The 21,790-nt window shown below is 39.8% G+C and overlaps 1 protein-coding gene across 1 annotated transcript in view; it reads right to left on the bottom strand.

Annotated features, from left to right (window-relative positions):
* ube3c (ubiquitin protein ligase E3C) overlaps positions 1-21,790 on the bottom strand; it is a 66,029-nt gene that overhangs the window by 4,641 nt on the left and 39,598 nt on the right. The window contains 7 exon segments of the mRNA XM_036596802.1: positions 5,176-5,306; positions 6,289-6,355; positions 7,161-7,349; positions 9,052-9,264; positions 18,589-18,836; positions 19,704-19,836; positions 20,391-20,488. Of these exon segments, the coding sequence (XP_036452695.1) occupies positions 5,176-5,306; positions 6,289-6,355; positions 7,161-7,349; positions 9,052-9,264; positions 18,589-18,836; positions 19,704-19,836; positions 20,391-20,488 (1,079 nt within the window).

The raw sequence follows: 21,790 nt of genomic DNA, 5'->3' as shown, positions 1-21,790 counted from the left end.
GCTGTCAAAAGCTGATACATTCGGCTTAAACTCAGTTTGTGCACGTACAGTGTGCACACGAGTCATCTTGTATAAAAACTTCACTCCTGTCTGTAAAGTGGTGCGGCCACAATTTATTTACCTAGACCGGAGAGGAAGCTGTTAGTCTATGGAAAGATTTCGGTTAGCTTAGATGAACCCAACAAAGGACAGCGGATCATCTATCTGAATATCAGACCAAAATGGCTTAAAACTTGCTTTGAAAAGGGTCTGGCTGCATCCTTACTTTACTGAACAAATTCAGTAGTACAAAGAAAAAAATAGCAGATGGACAACACAGATAAACACACTGATTGTTTTCAAAAATAAACTGGAAATAAATGTTGTAGTGTCGACTTCTTTCAGTTTAATATTTTACATGTACAATTCTACATTTGATAAGTTGACTCACCAAGGATCAGGACGATTGGGAGGCCAAAGGCACCTTTATTTTTAGGAGTGCACTACAGCCAGCACAAGTGCAACTGACCAAACTTCAACCACTGTTACAACTGCGCAGTGGCTCTCAAGCCAAGTTATACTGGAGCTCCCAACACAGCCAAGTCAAGTAATCATGAGAGACTCATATGAGACTAGCTAAAGAAAACTTCATTCAGCTGTTGTTAGCAATCTCTGCAGCTTGACTCGATCAACGTAAAGCAAAATCGCTGACGGCGTATCTGCCTGGCGGGGATACGGCATGTTGATACAAGAGCAGGGCCGAGCGCTTTTCATCACTGAAATCATCACCACATTTGACAACTAATACCCAGAAGGTCAGCGCTGTCACGAAATCTCACACAACCAGCCACAAATTCTCACTGACTTTTAGCGACTGCCCGCAGGCTGCGGTGGGGCTCAACCCCGAAGCGAACCCGATTAAACCGATCTGGGGGTTCTGTTTTAACAGCCCCATTTTTCTAACAATTAACGTATTAAAGTATCGTTGCTTATCGAGGAAGTGTCAGGGCGGGAGCCATCATTTTGAGGAAAGGGTTTCCATCATCTTTTTTAAATGGCTTCCTCTGACAGGGCCATTTCTCCCTTAATGAATTCCCGGGTGTTTAACGGCACCTAATTAAGGCCGAGCTGGCTGGAGAGGAGGTAGAGGTGAGAGGGCATCCTGCCTTGGACCGTCTCCTCCGTCTCTTTTTCGCTCTCTCTCCTCCAGCCCTCCCTCGCTCTTTCTCTCTCCGACCGCTACAAAGTCAAATTCATTAAACAGCCTCTCTTCCTTCTCACCAGTAAAACTTATTCCCCCACTGTTTTAAACTGCATCTTTTCTTCCCTCACTTAAACATACAGCAGTGTTTTGTTCACGCCATTAAAAGTCATTCAATTTAAGTGTTTAATGCAGAATAAGAGCATAAATATTCCGCCCATTATCACCAACATCAATAACTTTGAAAGGAAGACAAAAACAACTAAACAAAATACATTTAACCCAATTAATCTGGTGAGTCAATGACGAGCTGAGACGAACTGACAGCTGGCGCTGTTGTAACGGTGATAAATCAAGAAAATAAATCAAAAAAAGCGCAATTTAGTCCATGACTCCATTTAACCCCCTGAGTCCCCTATGGTACTGGAACAAGTGGAGAAATTATGTGGCAAGTGCAGATATTAAACTTTCAATATTATTAGCGTGTTTTTAAGTAAAAGAGGTGAAATTTTTATTATAAAAAAAGTTATGAGCACAGTCTTGCTTTGCAGGATTTTTTTTTTTGCTGTTATTTGTCGACTTCGGAAAAACAGTAAGAAGTTGGATGTGCAGACTCAAACCTGTCAATACAGAATGTACACTGAATATAAATGTAGTTTATTATGTGACTATTTACATAAATACATATGAATGTAACAGGAACAGTAAGTATAAAATGCAAATCAAATGTATATCTGTCTCTGCATTCCTACATTCACCCTCTCATAGCCTATCACATTAATAATTAAAAACAGATAAAAAAAATAAGAATATTAGTCATAACCTCACAAAAAGTATGCATTTTGATTTTTAATTTTCTTAAATATGACTTTAATTAAGAAGCTACTGAACTTTGAGTGTTCTGTGTGGACCAGTACACCAGAGACAATCACTGGAGTCCTGTTACCGGCTATACAGGGGTGTGCATTCTGACAAAGTCTGAGGTTCAAGTATTAATGTAGTACATTAATGCTGACCTTAATGTAATGGCTGTAGGCTTACCTTTTAGGTGACAGCACAAACATTTATCAACACGCACAGGACGATACTCGAAATAGAAGTTTTATTATTCAAAAATATCTGAAGGAAATCTGAAGTTTTCTGTGTTGGATGAGTAACAATGTTGGATGAGTAATGATGGTATCTTCTCCTCACTGGATGATGTGCCAACATGTTATTTGTCACTGAAACATATTTCACAGCTTGTGGACCTCGCTTACGTCAGCTAGAGTAGTTAGCCTGGTTAGTGATACAGCCTCGCCAAAGGCGGCCGTGCTATCTCTACCATTTCAGTCACATCCCTGGCAACATGTTCTTGATAATGCGCCAACGTCCTTACAGGAAGGTCTGTTCACCCGACAGCTGCCTTGGCAGCTATTTCCAATCATACAAGATCAGACTCCTCTCTCTTTGAATGGGGAAAGACCTAAACACTTCACACTACCGGTCAAATTATTCTTTCAAAACATTAGAAATCACTGATAAAATCAAACCTCAAACAGTTTGTAGCTTTTGGCTTAAATAACACTGGGATGTACTGACTACTGTACTTGGGTAGATCTCCATAATTGAGAGGGACTTTTCCTGCTTGTGGCTTTACCAGCAAGCCGATTCAGTACTTACATACTGGCACCTCAAACGACTGCCTGAGTACTCGATAACCCGATCACATTTCTAGGGTGTCAGATCTCAAGTAAACCATGAAACTAAAGATAACGGCTCTTCTTAAACAGAAGAAACTGGTCTCACGATTCAGCCAAGTGGTTGCTAACGTTTAATTTTCTCCATGCATGAAAGGGTTACTATTTGGGCATGAACTCAGACCCGGTGACGAAACCGATAAGGAATGAGGTAAACTCGCTGTCTAAGTGTTATTTAGCCAGGCCTACATTCACAGCCTCTTATTATATCAGTCAGGCAGCTGTGGTCACACCCACTGGGCAAAAATCAAAGCATAACGCACTCGGTCATGACCTGCAAAAACACTCAGATAAGACTTTTGAATCGTTCTATCATAGCTTAATGTGGAAATGATTATTCTCAATGTCTCAACTAAACTTCTGAGCGCATATTAGTGACAATATAGACACAAAAACATCATTCCATTACTTTAAGCAGACCCCCTGCCCTTTAGACGACTGCAGTGGAACTGCTGATAACAGGAACGAATGAAATGAATGAAATGCTAACTACAAAACCTTTGGGCAGGTGAGCATCTCTGTGAACTTCCCCTGAACTCTGAAATGCGATTAACGGTCAAAACAAAAGCAGAGCACCTGCATAAACAACAGCTCTGTGGTTTCTGTTGACATGCTGTATGTCTAATCTGACCTTACAATGAGCTGTTCACCATCTCAACAGGTCTGACCATATCAGAGGCAAAGCGCGAGCATTAGGGACTGATTTTAACCATTTTTACTATTCTAATACCCACATTTTTAAATGAATTATACTCAGATTTCTCTCTGAGAACCTATTATACTGTCATTTGTGTGAAGGTTGCATGTGATCTCACAACAGTTTCCACTAGCTAAAATAAGGTTTTTGCAACGATATGTTCATAATACCAAGACCAGAACTGTCCAGGCTATGGTCTTTCTGTGGTTCTTTAAGGATGTGAAAGCTGGCAAAAGCAGGACAGGAAAAATCCTGATGCCTTTGAACTTTGGTGTTGGCGAAGTCTTGCACACATGAAAGTTTTGGACAGCAAAAGTGATTCCTGACCCAATGAAGCTTCACCTATCACTTGAAGCCAAGATGACGCTCGTATTTTGGACATATTATGTGATTAGGTGAAACAGAGAACAGCAACAAGATGGATGGACACATGACAACAAGCAGCCTGAAGACCCAAACATAAGAGGATATTATGGAGAGAGACTATCAATATAGCCACCAGGAACCGATCTGACGGTATGTAATAATCCTATACTTTGTATGTTACAGTTTTTCAGTGAATTATGTAGTAAATACTTCAGTCTGAACACTATTGGAGGAACCTGTTAACCTGTTCATTCAATATCTGCTGAGTTGGTTGTAGAGTTTTGGGCCTTTTAAATAAATAATAAGATAAATTCAGATGTCTGTAAATTTCCATCCCTAATTAGAATGGTTTCTAAGTAGCACTTCTTGCAAACAGCTATTTATTAAGCTATTTATACAGCTATTTTCTGCAGTCTGTTTCATTTGGAAAACAATTGACAAATACAGCTAGACTGAAAACTTAGCTATGTTCAACTGTACTTTCTTGTACCAACAACTGTAGGCTACATTTTGTATATACAGAAAACTATACAAATAAAACTTGATACAATTCATACTGCAACAGGACTTTAAAAAAACTAGGTGACAGATTTTGTACGTAATTGTGTACAGATCTGAGTAATATGATAGTTATAGTTATTGTGATAAATTACATCAAAATATGTCATGAGATCGCCGTTGTCAGGAAGAAATTTTGGGCCGTTTCTTTTGGTCTGTTTCTTTTGGTCCATTCTTCATGAAATTTATACATAACGTAAAGGCGACAGGCATTTTCAGACTATGTCAGAAACTGAAAAACGTCAAAAACGGAGATACAAGGTTTTCGTCCGACAGCAGCGATATGCTATTTTGAGCATATCGTGCATATACTTAACACTTCCCAACTGCATGTTTGATTACACAGAGAGTATAATTAGAACTGTTTAACTGGATTTTGTGCAGCGTAATGTGTAAAATGTTTAACAGTTAAACTAGTGTAAAATTGTAGAACGTTAAACTATAGTATTTGTAGTTTTCATAGTATTTTTTAAAATGTAGAACTACTTTGTTCCCACTTATCTGATGTCAGAGAAAATCAATATTGTAACATAGTGTGTATAAAACATTAGTACATAACACAGTTGTGGTATAAAATGTTTGCCCTATCGTGCAGCTCTACTTATGTATGTGTGTCTTTCTTCACTGCTACTTACTTTAAATCCCAGTAACGGAGGGCGTGAACAGCTGGTGACAAACTTGAGCAGTTTGCGCTTCTCATCCTCACTGAAGTTCTCCACAACATCCCAGAAGATCTTTATTACTGGGTGAGTGGCTGAGTAGCCGCCTGCATGATGAACATGACAAACAATGTAAACAATCAACTCAATTTAAAATTTATGGCTGTGTTCACATTACCAGGCTAAAGTGGCACAAATCTGATTTTTTGCCCTAATGTGACTCAGATCTGATGTTTTGAGGGCTGTGTGAACAAACAAATCTGATCTTTTCAAATTTGACCTGAGGCACTTTCATATGTGGTCCTAGATCGGATACGTATCCGATTCAAGGCCATGCGACCTTAATGTGACACTCAGATCTGAATTCATGTGCTTTTTTTCCACTGCGCCTGCGCCATCATTCAGCGTTACCATGGCAGCAGCGCCGAACAGAAGTTAAAGCCTGTAAACGGTGGAAAAGCAGCTCATCTCACCTTTTTTCTCCTTCGTCTCGCTCTAATAATGAAGCTGAGAGCTGATCAGAGTTAATTATCTTCACAGCGAAGCTCGTTCTACTTGTTAGTTTGTGCTGATGATGCTCGTGGTTCATTCACGTGACGTTACTGAGTAGGATGTGCGCGTGCGGGTCATTTCAGGACGCCGGTTCGTCATATTAATGACAGATTTTAGTCATTTACCTAAACAAATGTGAACCATCATGTTGGAGAGATCGGATTTGAGCAAAAAATTGGATTGGAGCAATGAGGCTTGTAATGTGAACATACCATAAGTGTGACTTATTCATCGCAACCTAAATGAACACCTAAGTGATCACGGCTGGTACAGTGAACAACTATTCAAATCTGTAGCAGTTACAACACTGGTTTTCAACCCCAACCCTGTGGAACTTGCTGGATGAACATTTAAGTGTTAGGACATCTGATAAACTCACTGACTAATTAATAAACTGGTTCAGGTGTGAGCAGAAAATGGAAAACAAAAAAAATGAGCAAAGCATGCGGTCCAGACTTGGTGGATTCACTGAGTTACATACTTCTCAAAAATATGAACACATATATGAAAATGAAGATAGATGCGTCTGAAGTATACCTGAGTAGTTGGTGAACTTCTTCAGGTCATCCAGACAGACAGGCACATGGGCACCAGAGATCAACACCTAAGAAATATCACCAACAACAAATATAATACATATTAAATTCTCATAGGTACAAAATGCATCTAAATACATAAATGTAAGTAGCAAAAAAATCTTTTTTTTACTTTTCTGCATAATTTGAAAACTCCGGTTACACTATGTATCGTGTTAAAATTTCATAATGAATGGACCAAATTAACTGCCACTACAAGAGAAGGCATTTTCCTTCCCCCTGTAGAGTTACCATTTCGGGGATATGAGGTTTCGTTTATGAGTTTTGTTCTATTAGCAACAATATGGTCTAAACCAGTGTTTCCCCACTCCTGATACTCAAATACCCCTAAGTATCATATTAAGGGATTCCTTGAATGCAACATAGCAGACCCAACTGTCCTCTCTAAGTTAAAAGGGATGTGTTGCAGCCAGAAAACTAAAATGTGCAGGGAAGGGCTGGTCCAGGACCAGGACAGGGTCACATATCTCTACATTGATAGTTATTAGCACATTTTTAGCCATGTGTATTTAAATACTTTAAGACTAAATATAAAAATGACATCAACTTTTGTAGTTACATACAGTACAAAGTGCAAAAGAACTTTGTATTTGCTGTAAGTGTTTTTCTGAACAAATAAGAACGTACCGCTCATTAAATAGCTTTTTAAAATGTATTTATTTAAATATTGCCTAAAACCTTACATGCCTAAAACTTCTGCACAGTACTGTACATTGATTTTAAATACAACTTTCTTTTTAACCCTAAAACAACCCTTTTTTTGTCTAAGTAAAAGCAATGACAGCATGCTATTCATGCTTGGCTAAGCATTACCTGTATCTCCTGCTGGTCAAACATGCGCAGCCACTCCAGGTTGACCACGTTGGCCAGTCCCTGTCTGAAGGCGAGGCAGTGCGCCCGGATCTGTTTGTTTAGACGGTAATCGGCCACTAAATGGATGTAGGCAATCCGGTTCGCTGTGGTAACTGGGATGTCCTTTCCCCCTGGCTTCAGCTCAACCACCTGGGGGGAAAAATATAAAGGTAGAGAATCGGAGAAAGAGAGATTATCTGAGGACAGAGCTTCAGCACTGTTTCTCAAAGACCTTCAGCCAAGAATGTATGAATATCTACTTGTGTAAATATCTACTTTGGGTGTTTTGTGAGCTGAAACATAACAAAAAAATGAGACCAAGTACATTAAAGTATGATCATAACGCCACTCAGAGGGATAAAGGCAGAAACGCTTTAAAGGGAACCTCACCACAATCAGTCCATGGAAATAATATAGACTTAAAAAGTACTGGAAAACAAATTTTCCTTGAAATTTTCTAAACTCTTTTGAAATAAGAGACTGACGAACAACGTTAACACAGTTGAAGGCTTTCGTTCCAAAAAGCATTACAGACTACAGCGGAGTGTTGCTCCTGCAGACAGTCTGTAGCAGAGTTATTTTATTTATTTATAATTTACCTTTTATTACCGTTTATTTAACCAGGGTATTCACATTGAGATTAAAAATCTCTTTTACAAATCTCTTTTACTTTGATCCCTGTCCAAAAAGGCAGCACACAAAACAATCAACAAAGAAACTCCACCATCACAACCAACAAAATCAAATCAGCGTCAAACACTAATTAAAAACAAAAACAGAATGATACAGTTCTTTAACAATTACCTTAAAATCACTCACGGAAATAAACTGCTCAAATTTCAAATCTTTTTGCAAATCATTCCACGCAGAAGGAGCCCTGTGACTTAAAGCTGCCTTGCCATATTCAGATCGTACTATCGGAACATCCAGCTGAATATAAGTATCAGAACATAAATTGACTTATTTGTTGATATAAATGCAGATAAATATGAAGGAAGGTGACCAATAATCACTTTGTAGACAACAATGATCCAATGATTTTGTCTTCACATTGAAAGCAAAGGCCAACCAACCATTTCAGAAAGTTCATAGAGATGATATGAGTATCTAGAACCTGTTAGACATTTTAATGCAGAGTGATAAACCTATTGTGGAAAGAGTGGAAAGTGTGGGAAGACGATTAAACGTTGTGCTGTTCCTGACCGTCAGGAAGCAAATGAATCACTGCAGTCTTTCAAAAGATTCACAAATCCATAAGGAAGGATCGTTTATTTTTCCCCATGTCCCAGAGGTTTTGAGTTTGAACTTTAAAGTTTGTTCTGTATACTTCAGCCCGGACTGCTTCTTGGATGAAGCACAATGCAGGGCAGTTAATCAGAATTAGAGGTCATTTAATACATCAGACTTAAAGTCGCAGTCTGTTTACTCTTAGGGGATAAAGAGTGGTTGAAAAACAGTCACGTAAAAATGATTCTGATTGCTTTTAGTGTGCAAATGTAGTAAATAGAAAATAAAATACAGCAAAAAATTCAGTATACGGGATCTTTATGTGTAGATATGCTAGGAGAACATTGACTAAGAACAGTAAGTGTTGCTGTGGGATTATTAGCTGCAAGACTAAATAAGCTGCTTTCACAGGGTGGAATGACTGTGCTGGTAAACAGAGAGAGAGAGAGAGAGAGAGAGAGAGAGAGAGAAACGTGCTTTATCACCTCAACCACTGAAGCACACAGCCCCAGCATCCGGATCAATCATTAACAGCACAAAAAAAGGAATGGGGAAAAAAGCAAGACATAGCAAGGGAGAGATGGGAAGAGAGGATGATGGCCATGACACAAGCCTCCTTCCTAACCTGAGCTTCTCCCAGGTCGTTGTTGACGATGGTGAAGTTCAGCCCCAAGTCCTCCACGTCGCCCTCATAGCTCTTGAGGAACAGAAGGTTCCGGTACATCTCCGGGTCCAGAGATGCCAGGTGGTGGATGTCCACATCAGCACTGGTGCCCAGCAGTTTTGACAGGAAGAAACTGGCAAACGGGAGCTCCACTAACATATTCTCATACAGAGCCTGAGGTGAAAGAGAGAGAGAATGAAATTGATTAGTGACAGCACATTAAGGTACACTATGTTATGGCTCCAGACAGCCTGTACGTTATACAGTGTCAGAAACCACATAAGCAAGGCGACTTGAAATTACGTAACGACTCAATATGGTTTGAGGCAATTGTATCATTTGGGGCTTATAGTCCAACTTTGCTAAATGGTAGGTAAGCTATAAGCTTCCACTGCTTGTTAGCTATTTTAGTCTTGTAGCTGCAGAGAAGCAAAATTCAGACAAACAGGTCTTTACTTATGGACTACATATGAGATAGAGGGGAAATTGTGCACCTTTGATTTGTTGCAAAATTGTTCCTTTAACTTACAGTACTGTGCAAAAGTCAGAGGCCACCCTTCATTTATTTAAATTTCAAAAATATCAAAAAACAAATTCTTAGTTTTCAGGGAAGATTAGATATGAGATAATCCACTTGCATTGAGAAAGGAGAAAGTCAAAGGACAGTAAGTAAAAAACAGGAGTTTCCAAGACTGTCCCCATCAGATAAACAGCACTTAAAGCTTTCATCTTTGAGAGAGAGGAGAAAATCAAGCTGCTTCAGATCTGAAAACATCCACAAGTCTTAAAGTTGCAGTAACAAAAAAGCCTGTTCAATTCTAATTGGGTGTACAAACCCCACAAGTGCAGAATAATGCACATAAAGCATTATTAATAATGCATCTTTAAGCGCAGATATGCTTGGATTTGCTAGGAAAGATGTAAGTGATCCTGTCCAACCTTTCATTGTGAGAAGACAACTCAACCGTTTTGATGCAAACATTTTTGCCAATCTGACTGATTATAAGGCTTCATGTAAACATGGCTAATGCTACGTGTCCAAAAAGATGAGTGGGAAAGTCGTTACTAAAAAAAAAAGAAAACAGAACAAAGATGCTCTCAGAACAATGGACTGACCACACCAGAGTCCAGACCTCAACATCTCTGGGATCCAAGTGATCGCAAGAAGCAGAAAGTGCAACCAACTTCTAAGACTGAACTTCTGAGGTGTGGCTGCAGATTTTTTTTTGCAAAACTGAAAGTGAGTCTCCGGAAAAGAATGGAAGCTCTTACAAAGGTAAAGTTTGGATGCACTTCTGAAAACTGTGACGATATATTTAGTTGTGGAGGCTTCAGTGTAATTTTTTTGTTAAATGTTGTTTTTTGCTTTTTCCTGACGCTGAAAAATAAATGACTTTTTTGGCTGTTTTAACTGGTAAATAATCAAAATTAAGGGTGGTCTCTAACTTTTGCACAGTACTGTACATATCGAATGATTTGAATGTCTCCAGAAACCTAATAGTCACAACAGAACTGGTAGCTCATATCACAGTGTGAATACATGCTAACCTAGCTGAAATAAAACAGGCACAAATTCAGCCTCAAACTTTACAAACGTCAATCCTGACCTTGACCTGAGACGCCACCAACCACTCGAGGCGAGTCATAAAGACATAAAGCTAATGTACTGGAATAGTCCTAAAAAAGCCCATTTCAGGACATTAAAATATACAGACCTCGTATAAAGGATTGCACTAACCCCTCCCGGCCGCATCAACTAAATGGATTATAAATTTCCCAAATTTCCATAATGCACGCATCTAAAACACACAGGCGGCTCGTAAATCAGGGCATTTTTCTAAACACAGGTTAATCGTGCGACATCCCCCCCGCCCCCCCAAAAAAACATGACGCATTTTTTATGCAAAATAATCCACTTAGCCCGCATCAGAGCGGCAACATATGCAGCACGAGACCCCCTTGAAACCTATCAATAACGGTGCTGCCGGGAACAAGCGGCAATAAGAATATGGAGGCGAAGCGGCAACTGTTCTTTGGGTCTCTCCGTTATTTATAGCTGTTTATTGCCAGAAATTGTGCCAAAATGACTCAGGATAAAAAGGATTAATGACGACTGCGCCTTTTAATATCAGTGAGTGCAGTGGCAAGGTAATTAATGCAAATCGCGGCACCATCAGGGGAGTTTAAACGCCAACAACTTAAGCGGCCGCCTTCTGTTTGCTGCCAAATAAATTTGTTAATTTACAACATTAAGAATCAATAAAAAAATAGAATGCTTTTTGAAGGCAGAGGCCATCAGTCAGCGTGTGACCTTCTCTTTCCTGGCTGTCAACCGTTCAGAGACAAACTTTTCTCAGCAAAGTATGGAAGTAGAAGGAAAAATGTGTGTGGAAAGTGTAAAAATGCCCAGCTGTAGTTATAATGCAGGATAGAGGGAGTACTGTGCATGAGCTCAGGGTTAGAGCCCTGACACATCTGCTGCCCACAGAACTCGTCAGCACCAGGCCAGACCTTGATGTGAGCTTGTTGAACTGGCATCGACAGCTGCAAGTGAGAAAGTTCTCTGATTGGCTGTTCAGCCTAGCCAGTCAGTGTAGGAGAAGAGAAACAGAAGATAGTAAAGCGAGTAACTGACACTGTCAAGAGGGCACAGACACAGATTTTAACAAAACTGAGCAAGTAGCAACAGTTTATGAGACATATTTACATGGGTGATTGTCAGCAGACTGTTTAAATTCACTAAATTCAAAATTATAGCTAGGAAAGTTCGTCTGAATATCCACAATACTGGGTTTTACAGTTTTTGTTTTGATCATGAATACAGGCGGCCACCTCCTGATTCATGTAAATGCACGTCAGCTATCAGGCGTTACCTCTCTAGTGTGTTTACATGCAACTTTTCAAAGAAGAAAAGTGAGCTGATCAGCTCCCTGTCATCAGTTTGGTGCGTCAAGGTTCGGGGTCACTAAAAAATCTACCGTACAGGCACATTTTTTGTTCACCAAGGTACAAACAGTGTTAATGTACCTTCAAAAGTACAACATTAATCTTAATTTCCAACGGTGTACCTTCAGTAAGATTCTCCTAATGGAAAGGCACATATTTGTACATTTTCATAACATTGTAAAACAGAAAAACAAGAGACAAGATGTACTGAGCTACTATAACTGCAACAGAACTATGTTCTATAACTAAAGGTACTGGAAATGTAATGTAACACATTTACTTCAAAACAGTGGGATCTAACTGCTCACCGTGTGGTCATAAGGGACATGGATGCAGTCTCACTTCCTGCTCTAAAATGCAGGGGCTAAAATAAGGCTCCGCCTGCAGACTAAAACTCTTTGTGTTTCGGTAGTGATATGAAAATATGGGACAGCACTTTTTTTTTAATGAAGTTTTTTTTTATTTAAAAATTAAACTCACAAATCTAAATTTAAAACTTTGCTTCAAAAATATCGAAAAATCTTTAAAATAATATTTTTAAAATGTAAGCATTATTTCACAAGTGTAAATGTAGAAAGTGCCCTACAAATGATAATTCTGTATATATCTCAGTGGATGATCAGTGTAAAAATGGATCATAACAATCTATATATTATGTAAATATCTAAGATCTGAACACTACGTTTTTTTATGTGGGACTGGAGTTTGAACTAATTTCAGAGGAAAGGTCCATATAAAAAGCATCTAAACATTGCAGGATTTGTGTTGAAGCTTAAGAGGGCTGTCCACCAGGAGCAAGATTGGGCAGAACTGACCAACAATAGCACAAACAATTTATACCAGTGCTTCGGTCTCTAGTGTCCGATGTTATGACGTTATCCTTAAGTGGGTTATGAGTTAATAAACACGTCAGCTGTGAGCGTCAATAGCAGAGTGTAATTCAGTAAGCGGTTTATTCGAGTCTGCCATAGTCTAAAAGTGACTGTATCACATTACCCTTTCAACACCAGCAGACCTCAATCATTAATTAGTATAATGAACGTTTGAGGGCTATGCGTGTGTGTACCATGCAGCAACAGTGATGTAATTCTAATCTATGTCAGTTGCCTTTATAACAGCACTAAACAAATATCAATAGCCCACTCCCCCTGCCACTCCGCAGCGTATTTATGGACAGAGAAAGAGGGTTAATTGAAAGTCAAATTCAAATTAATCTCCCCACCTTAATTGCCTGAGCCATTAGTGGAGAACAGGGCAAGTGAATGGAATAAGATGGGAGGAGGGCATCCATTTCTCACCGGCCATGTCCGCTCCTCTGTAAAAGGTGTGTGTATGTGCACGTGTATGTGTGTATGTGGTGTGTGTTCTGGCTCTCTAATAAGTGGCCCGAACCGCCTTGTCAGGAGCGGCTTTGATACTGTGACTGTAAAACAGATCAAAACTCTATTACCGGCCGGCAGGGTTTGGGTTATTTATGACACTGGCTAATTTAGCACGTCGGGGTGGCTACACAAACACGAATGAGGAGCCATCGGCTAATGGAGGGGGGTAATTGAGGAGTGGGGGGGCTTGTGGTGTGAGGTCATTTCACCGTCCTCATACCCCCCCCCCACCTTTTCCCAGCCACTGTGTTTCCCCATAAACAATCCAGAGCAGAAGCATTAAAGAAACTTTAAAAACATTAGCGGCTAATAAATCGCAGCATTCGGGCGCGGCCAAAACAACAGCGATTATATATTCAGGCCCAACGGAGGGACGAGGAGGTGCTGGAGGGGAGCAGCCAATATAAATAGTTTCCTGCAGCCGGACAAAGCAGCGTTCGATCGACTGGATTTCCACATTTTATAACTTTTAAGTGTTGCCTTTGTTTGTAGCACAATGAAATTCAAGGAGAGGTTCTTTAAGACGTTCCGGAAATCACTTGACGCTGATGAAAAGCTCGACCGGGGTGAACCGTTTGGATCAAAAGGCCACAAATACATTTGACTTTCAACTGCAGTGACCTCATAAATAAAAGCATTTGGGTACGGTCCGATATCCGAGCACTCAGGCTTGGGCCGCTAATTGAAAATGACCTCTGACCCCCATCATCGATCCGAGATCACCATATATACGCTGAGCATACGAGTTCAACAGGGACCTTGAAAGAAAAGAAAAGAAAAGAAAAGAAAAGAAAAGAAAAGAAAAGGCCAGGTTCAGGAGAAAATCAAGGACAATAATTAATTGTCATTTGTTCATGATTATATGAGCAAATACAAAAGGCTTTGAACTCACTGCAACATTCAATGCTTTAACTGTCAATTTGCAGAGATTTAACTCCCCCCACATTAATGAAAATATCACCGTTGTCAGGAACAAAACCTCGTATCTCCAAAACGGTAACTTCACAGGAGAAGTAAAAAACATACTTTACTTTTAATGTAAGTCAATGGAACCAGACATTTTTCCAAGTAATTCTGGGCGGTTTCTGTTGGTCCTTTCATCATGAAAATTACAGACAACGTAAAGGCCAACAGGCATTTTCAAATGAGGACAAAAACTGAAAAGGTTTTGACAAAAGTCAGAGACTGAGATGTGCGGGGGTGCTTGAATACTAGCTGATGTTAGCTAGGGCCAGAAACAGTGAAGCAGCAGCTAGTTAGCTGTAGTTCCAGCTCATCTGAAGAGGCTAAAAAAAAGTCTGAAATGTGTTTTCGGCTCTGACTTTGAACCGTGATCCGTATATAAGGGCAAAGTCAAAAGCATAAACAAGAGCTTCCAAAACTGGAGTGTAAAAAGAAAAAAGTTACTGGGAAAATGGGACTCCTACCAACCACGCAAGACCTGGTAGACCACCAAAACTGTCCCCATCAGATAAACAGCACTTCCATCTTGAGTCCAGACCTCAACATCACTGAATGTGTTCGGGGTTAGTTGGATGGTGAGAAGCAGAAAATGATTAACCAAACTCTGGAGACAAGACAAGACTGAACTTTGGAGGTATGTCTGCAGATTCTTTGAGAAACTGAAAGTAAGTCTCCTGAAAAGAATGGAAGCTGTAATAAAGGTAACACACTAAAAACACCGAAAAAATTATATTTAGCTGTTGAGGCTTCTGTGTAATTTTCTGTTAAATGTGCTTTCTGTTTTTTCCTGATGCTGAAAAACGAATAACTTGTACTTAAAGGCTGTTTTGACTGGAAGTTGAATAAAAGAATGGTGGTCTCTGTCTTTTGCACAGTACTGTATGCATCACTGTTTAGGTTTTTAAACACGAACCGTGTAATAATATCAGGACAACATTTTGTAGGGGTTAGGGAGGTTATGGACTTGTCGTATGAAAGTCTGACGATCATTGTTAATTTGCATAACCTTGATGAAAAGCCAATGTGCTCCTTATTGCCCTGTTGTTGTGTTGCTTGCTGTTTGCCATTAAACTGCAGTTAAAAATCGCCTAGTTCCACACAAAATGACCAGTGTCCAGTGGCTCGGCCTCATACTAATGTAAACTCAAGGCTAGGCAGAAGTTAGGCAGACTGTCTAGAGGCACTCCATTAAATAGAAGAATAATATCCGTGTAAACGCCTGTATCTGATTACATTCCCTATCGGAAAGTTTAAGTCCGTTCTGATCATGTTCGTCATGTCAGAGTGCAAGTTTAGAACATTCAGCATGGCGGAGCAGAAACTGGTCTGCAGAGGAGACGAAGTTTATGCTCTGATCTTTAAAAGACGGCGGTGGGACGAACGTCCAGCTCACGTGTCTCAGAACACGACGTCTTCCACTCGGCCTTCTTTAATAAGGACGTGAGGTACATTTTTCTGACATCTGGTCTGACATCATTTTAAAGCAATTTAAATCACAAGCACTGCTCACTGCTGTTCATCTCACTCTGACTGGTCTCACGTGATGCTCGCTGTCATGGTAACATCTACGCTAAGTGGTATTCTAAGTGGATCGGATTACTTGTAGTGAGCATGTAAACAAAGATTCTCCATCAGATCATTGAGTAGCGTGAGCAGATAAACACCTCAGTCTTAATCAGTAATCAGAAGGTATTCAATTGGATTGGCAAAAATCTGTGCATGTAAACACAGCCAGTGAGAAGAAAACGGCAGCAAAAAAGGTGGTGAAGTTTACACTCTGAAAACAAGTGAGTTAAACTAAGAAATGATTCAGAAACCAAATGAAGATGTTGCATCACTTTCCAGACAACAGTAAATAAAGTTATCATTAGAGGGAGTCAAATAATCAAATTATGAGGACACCATTTCTAGAACTTGTTGAAAGCCAGTCTAGACCAAAGACCATATTGACTCTTCCACACATGCCTAGAATCAATATTGGGTATTGTTGACTCTTCCATCTATTCAAAATCATTCGCTCATTTCTCGGTTTTATACTGCAATAATAACAGCCAGAAGAGCAGGTCAACAGAAGATCGTGCCTTATCAGCATCTCACCTGTACTCAGACAGGAGCGAGGCAGAAATCAAACGGCTCCTTTGTTACTCAGTGTGCCAGAAGTGCTTAAAGGGATATTTCAAAATAACATCCTAACATGCTTAACAATGGATGGAAGACAATGTTCTTAGTTAACATGAGGCAACTCCAGCTTTCTGTCACTGTCAGCCATGTTGACATTGTTTATTTGAGCTTCTCTGTCAACTGGGACTTAGAGTGTCCAGTGAAGGACAAAATCACTGTAAAGTTTATTTTTTTAAACTGCATTATAATGTCTGATTCAACCAACACTAACAGTATATACTTTACTGGCCAAATGTTTGGAATCACATCATATTCATATTTTTGTTATTTTATGTACAACATTAACTTATTAACAGTATATAAATATAGTAAAAATAACAATATATACTATGATAAAATATAAAATATAAAATGAACAGCTGAATTTATACATTTTATTTAGCATTTTGAGACCATGAAGATATTAAATAAGAACATAGTATAACTATGTACTTACAATTAAATTTGTCAACTTATATGTCTCAAGATCTGACCAGCATTGATATGTGGCATTCTGGGTATTCCATTTACTCTAACGTCTTGGTATTTATTTAATTAAAACTTCATTCTAGATGTTCATTTTTATTAGAACTTCTTTATGGATTTTTTTTCTATGAATTTTATCGTAACTTCTGTATTGATAAGAATTATATTGTAAATTCATTCTAAATATTAATTCTATTAATATTTTCTCTATTTCTTTATTATATTAATGCTTTCTCTGTCATTTCAGAAGATTTTCATCCACAGCTCTGTTCATTTGACATTTCTCAATTCATTTACATCTTTAAATGAGCGATACTGAACATTTCTGAAATTTTCTAATTGAAAAACACTGATTCCAAAATTTTGAAAGTTAGTGTACAGTCTGACCCCTCCTAACCCCAACATGGGCCAACAGCTCTCAGAAAGATATACTACACTTGATGCAATACATTCTGTAGCACCATGTGTGATTCAGTCAGACAGACTAATAAACCACCCCTACAAATGATCTAGTACTACGGAACAGGCATGTCCAGTTCGGATCCTGCAGGGCTGGGGTCCTTGCTTTTCTGTCAGCTGCGTTCTTCCTGAGTTGAACGAAGTGTGTCTGAGCAAAGAAACCAAAAGGCCACCTTTCCACTTCAGAGTCAATTGGTTCTCAGAGCCGCGCTGATACAGACACCTGAGAGCGGTTACGGTTTCTTTCTCCATCTGCCGTTCTGCTAAATCAGAACCAGACAATACTGAAGAGACACTTTATTTGAATGGTCCACTTTAGATGCTTTGTAGATACTGACAGTAGGTACTGTCAAGCTAAATTCAACTCAACACCTACTACACTGACCATAATTTTCTTTAACTCTAAACCGGGCTCTAATCCTAATCCAACCTAAACCTCAACACAAAACCTAAACCCAACCCTCACCCTGGTCCAAATCCTAACCTTAACCCCCCCACTGTTTAGAATCTCTTCAACAGACAGCTTGTTGACAATTTGAACATCTGTAGATAATCTACAGGGGACTACAGTGGACTATCCAAATAAAGTGAGACCAAGAAACCTACACGATGACGTCTTGCATCAATAAAGCTTCTGTTGGTCAGAATCAAACTGTGTTCTGTGGTCAGCAGAGCTGGCACCATGCAGGCTAAGCTGTGTAACATTTAGCAACTGTTGTTTGATTGAAGCTTTGACATTAATTAAATGGTGGATTTAAAACAAAACACTGGTTTTGTTTATTTAGCGTCTGTGTGAGCAAACTGAAATTATTTAATTGTTTTTGGGTTTCAAATAATGCAGGATGCGGTGGCACAACACCAACATATAACTGATCAGCAAACAGCTACATCGTTGCAACTGTTTAGAAGTGGTAAACCATGTCTGTGTGGTGATGCCACTGAATCCTGTACTCTCTGTGCTCAGAACTGCTCATCCCTGCAGTGGAAAAAAGGCCAAACTATACAGGACTAAGAGCGTCCAGGACCAGAACTGGACACCACTGTGCTACAACATCTGTCCTTTGCACCTGAAGCTGGACTGTCACACACCCTACAGACATACCTTGCCCAGTATCCGGCCCAAGAAGTAGTAGTGTCGAGTAAAGCTCTCTCCAATAAGCATCTCGGCCGTAGGACTGGGGTACAGCAGCCCCTCGTTGGTGGTCCGGAAGAAGCCCTGGTTGGGGTTGAAGCCCGACTTCAACAGCTCACTCAGAAACTCCCGAAATATCCCACCACCGTCAATACCCGCTTCGTCCAGGCCGTGAGCGTTGAGGAGGTGAACGCGGATCCGCTTCTTCAGATCCGCCTCTGAAACAAACCCAGAGGAGGACATTTTACATTCGTAACACAACTTCTTGTAAAACTCCCTGCCAAAACTTTATTATAGTGAGTGTGTAAGAGAGGGAGCCAGGCACCAGCTCTGGCTAATGGAATTCTTCTGGACACAACAAAGACTTTGATTAAATCTTTTCATTGCGGGTAGTTGAGCAAAGAGCAGCTACGCTGAATTCAAATGGGGCTATTACTGGATTCATGTTCTTGAAGCAAAAAGGAATAGGAACAGAAGTGGCAGTTAGCTGTTGAAAGGGAATGAAGTAAACAAAAACAATACATCACAGTAAAATGAGCCAAAGTCAGAACAAAAAGGCCAATATCATTAATTACACATCGTAAATCACAAAAACAGCAACTCATGTAGACACAGACTGCTTATAATTATACTCACTCCTTAATAATGGCCCAGACTATTTTTCCTTAATGCTTCCTACACCCTGACAATGCCAGGTTAAAAAGGACAAGAGAAGCAATTCCTGCATCATAAGACTGACAGAATAAACTGCTGATGAACTTTTCATCACTGTGAATAAACACTGAGTTCAGATTGGCAAACAGACTTTCACACAGCAAATCACTACCAGCTCTTTTTTATGATGATTGCATTGTGTCAACTCAGACGTTCTGCCTCTGTATCATTTGTACTGCTAAAGAATTTTTTTGCACAGTAAATTAGGATTTGTGTTAAGTAAATGAGGTTCTCTTTAACAGAATTTACTTTCTTAGTGTAAAAATACTTAAAATGCCCTAAAAATTTGTGTAAACACTGTGTAAATCTTTTTTGGCAGCAGTGGACGATGCACACCCTAGATGAGACGGTTATGATCAAGGGGTCCGTACCATTTTCTGGAGACAGTTTGTCGTAGGCGTCCTCGTATATATAGTTCCGCCGAATGGTGATGTTGATGCCGTCCAAGAAAGGGCCGTCTCCCTGCACGTCACGTTTATCGGCGTAGATCAGTCTCTGGAAGATCTACAGCGTTACACAAGAATGACAAACAGACAATAAGACATTGATGGAGGACAAGAGAGAATATTTTAGTAAAGTTTAAATCTGTTTATTCTAGACACATGCAAATATAACGTGGCACTGCTTATTGAGCTTTCTGTTTATTGTAGTTTGGGTTCTATTAATTATCTCTTATTTTTCGTCTGCTTTCTTCAAAAAAAAGTATTTTAAGGTTGTTTCAAGGTTAGGTTTGGAAGCCTTTTACATGTTTTTGTTATTTTAACCATGACGGAGTGATTACATTTACATTTACCAGTTGAGATTGTATTGCTGTCGTAAATGTGAACAAATAGATCACTTTTGCAGTCTCTATAAATCAGGCAAGAAACCATTAGATTTTCAAAAATGCACAGTTTTTGACAGTTTCTTTACACCAGAGGCTCATTACCTACTGTAAAGATAAGCCATTAATTATCAGTGCTACATCATAATTTTTCTAATACCATTCAATTTGCAGGACCTCAACATCAGCCAATATTAGCACCCAACCAATAAATGGAGAAAAGAAGTTGTAACACCTTTACTCTCTCCTCGAAGGGCACGACGAAAGGCAGCTCTGTGAGAATGGCCAGATGTCTCTCTTCTGATACAGACAGTGGTGGAGGCTCCGGCCCAACTGTGGAGGAAAATAAGCAGCACCCATGTTTATCCTTTAATAGACCTATTCTTCTCCTCCATTAATCCATGACTGAAGGATAGACAATCATATAGACCTCATAACACAGAATTTACAGGACGTAAAACAGTAGTCTACAATGAGGAGGTCAACCCTGATCCTGGAGATCTACCATACTGGGCCGATTAGCATAAGGCTCAGCCTAAATCAGCACACATACAGTATGATACTAATTGGTGGGCTATAATTATGTTAGCTATGTTAGACAAGAAGGGCTGGCTCACAATCGACATTCCAGTTCATCCCAAAGATGTTCAGTGGGCTTGAGGTCAGGGCTCTGTGAGGGCCAGTGGAGTTCCTCCACACCAAATTAGTCAAATCATGTCTTTATGGACCTCGGCTTGTGCACAGGGGCTCAGTCATGCTGGAACAAGAAAGGGTCTTCCCCAAACTGCTGCCAAAAATATCTGTCTAAAATGTCTTAGTATGTTGTAACATTAACATCACCCTTCACTGGAACTAAGGGGCCCAAACCCTGAAAAACAGCCCAGCTCATTATCCCTCCTCCACCAAACTTTACTGTTGGCACTATGCGTTCCAGTAGGTAGCGTTCTCCTGGCATCCGCTAAACCCAGACTCGTCAATCAGACTGCCAGACAGTGAAGTGTGATTCATCACTCCAGAAAACGTTTCCACTGCTCCAGAGTCCAGTGGTAGCATGCTTTACACCACTCCAACCGACGCTTGGCACTGCGAATAGTGATCAGAGCCTTGTGTGTAGCTGCTCAGCTTGTGGCAAAGGTGTAATCCTAAGACTCCACTGCCAGAGTTTGTTTATGGAGATTGCATGGCCACGTGCTTGATTTTATGTGTGTAGATGAAACACCTCTAGTAATTAGGATGGTCATCTACGTACCTTTGGCCACATAGTGTATATTTAAGCAATAGATCACGAGAGGGAGCGTGCTATCGCAGAAAGTATTCGCAATAACACATGACCTCGAGTGTTCTCCTGCTTTTATACAACAGTTAAATAAATAAAGTAATAAATTAATAAACTGGGCCGTGAACGCGGCGTTTAATATGTTTTAATGTTCGCAGTTCCTTCACCAAATTATAGTTCCTTAAAGAGCAGCTTGTTGCTATGTCAGAGTAATGAACTCCGCCCACTCGCTGCACAGCCGGCAGTTCGTTCTCCAGCTACACACAGACCAACTGACATTGTGGGAATTTAGTGTCGTCTCATCTTCAGAGTCTGACCAAATCGGCTGTCGGTCAAATGTGATCTTAAAAGTATCCATT

The sequence above is a fragment of the Colossoma macropomum genome, unplaced genomic scaffold (genome assembly GCF_904425465.1).
Source record: "Colossoma macropomum unplaced genomic scaffold, Colossoma_macropomum, whole genome shotgun sequence".
NCBI classification, from domain to species: Eukaryota; Metazoa; Chordata; class Actinopteri; order Characiformes; family Serrasalmidae; genus Colossoma; species Colossoma macropomum.
Note: the sequence above shows the minus strand (reverse complement) of the source record. Positions and strands in the feature narration are given on the sequence as shown.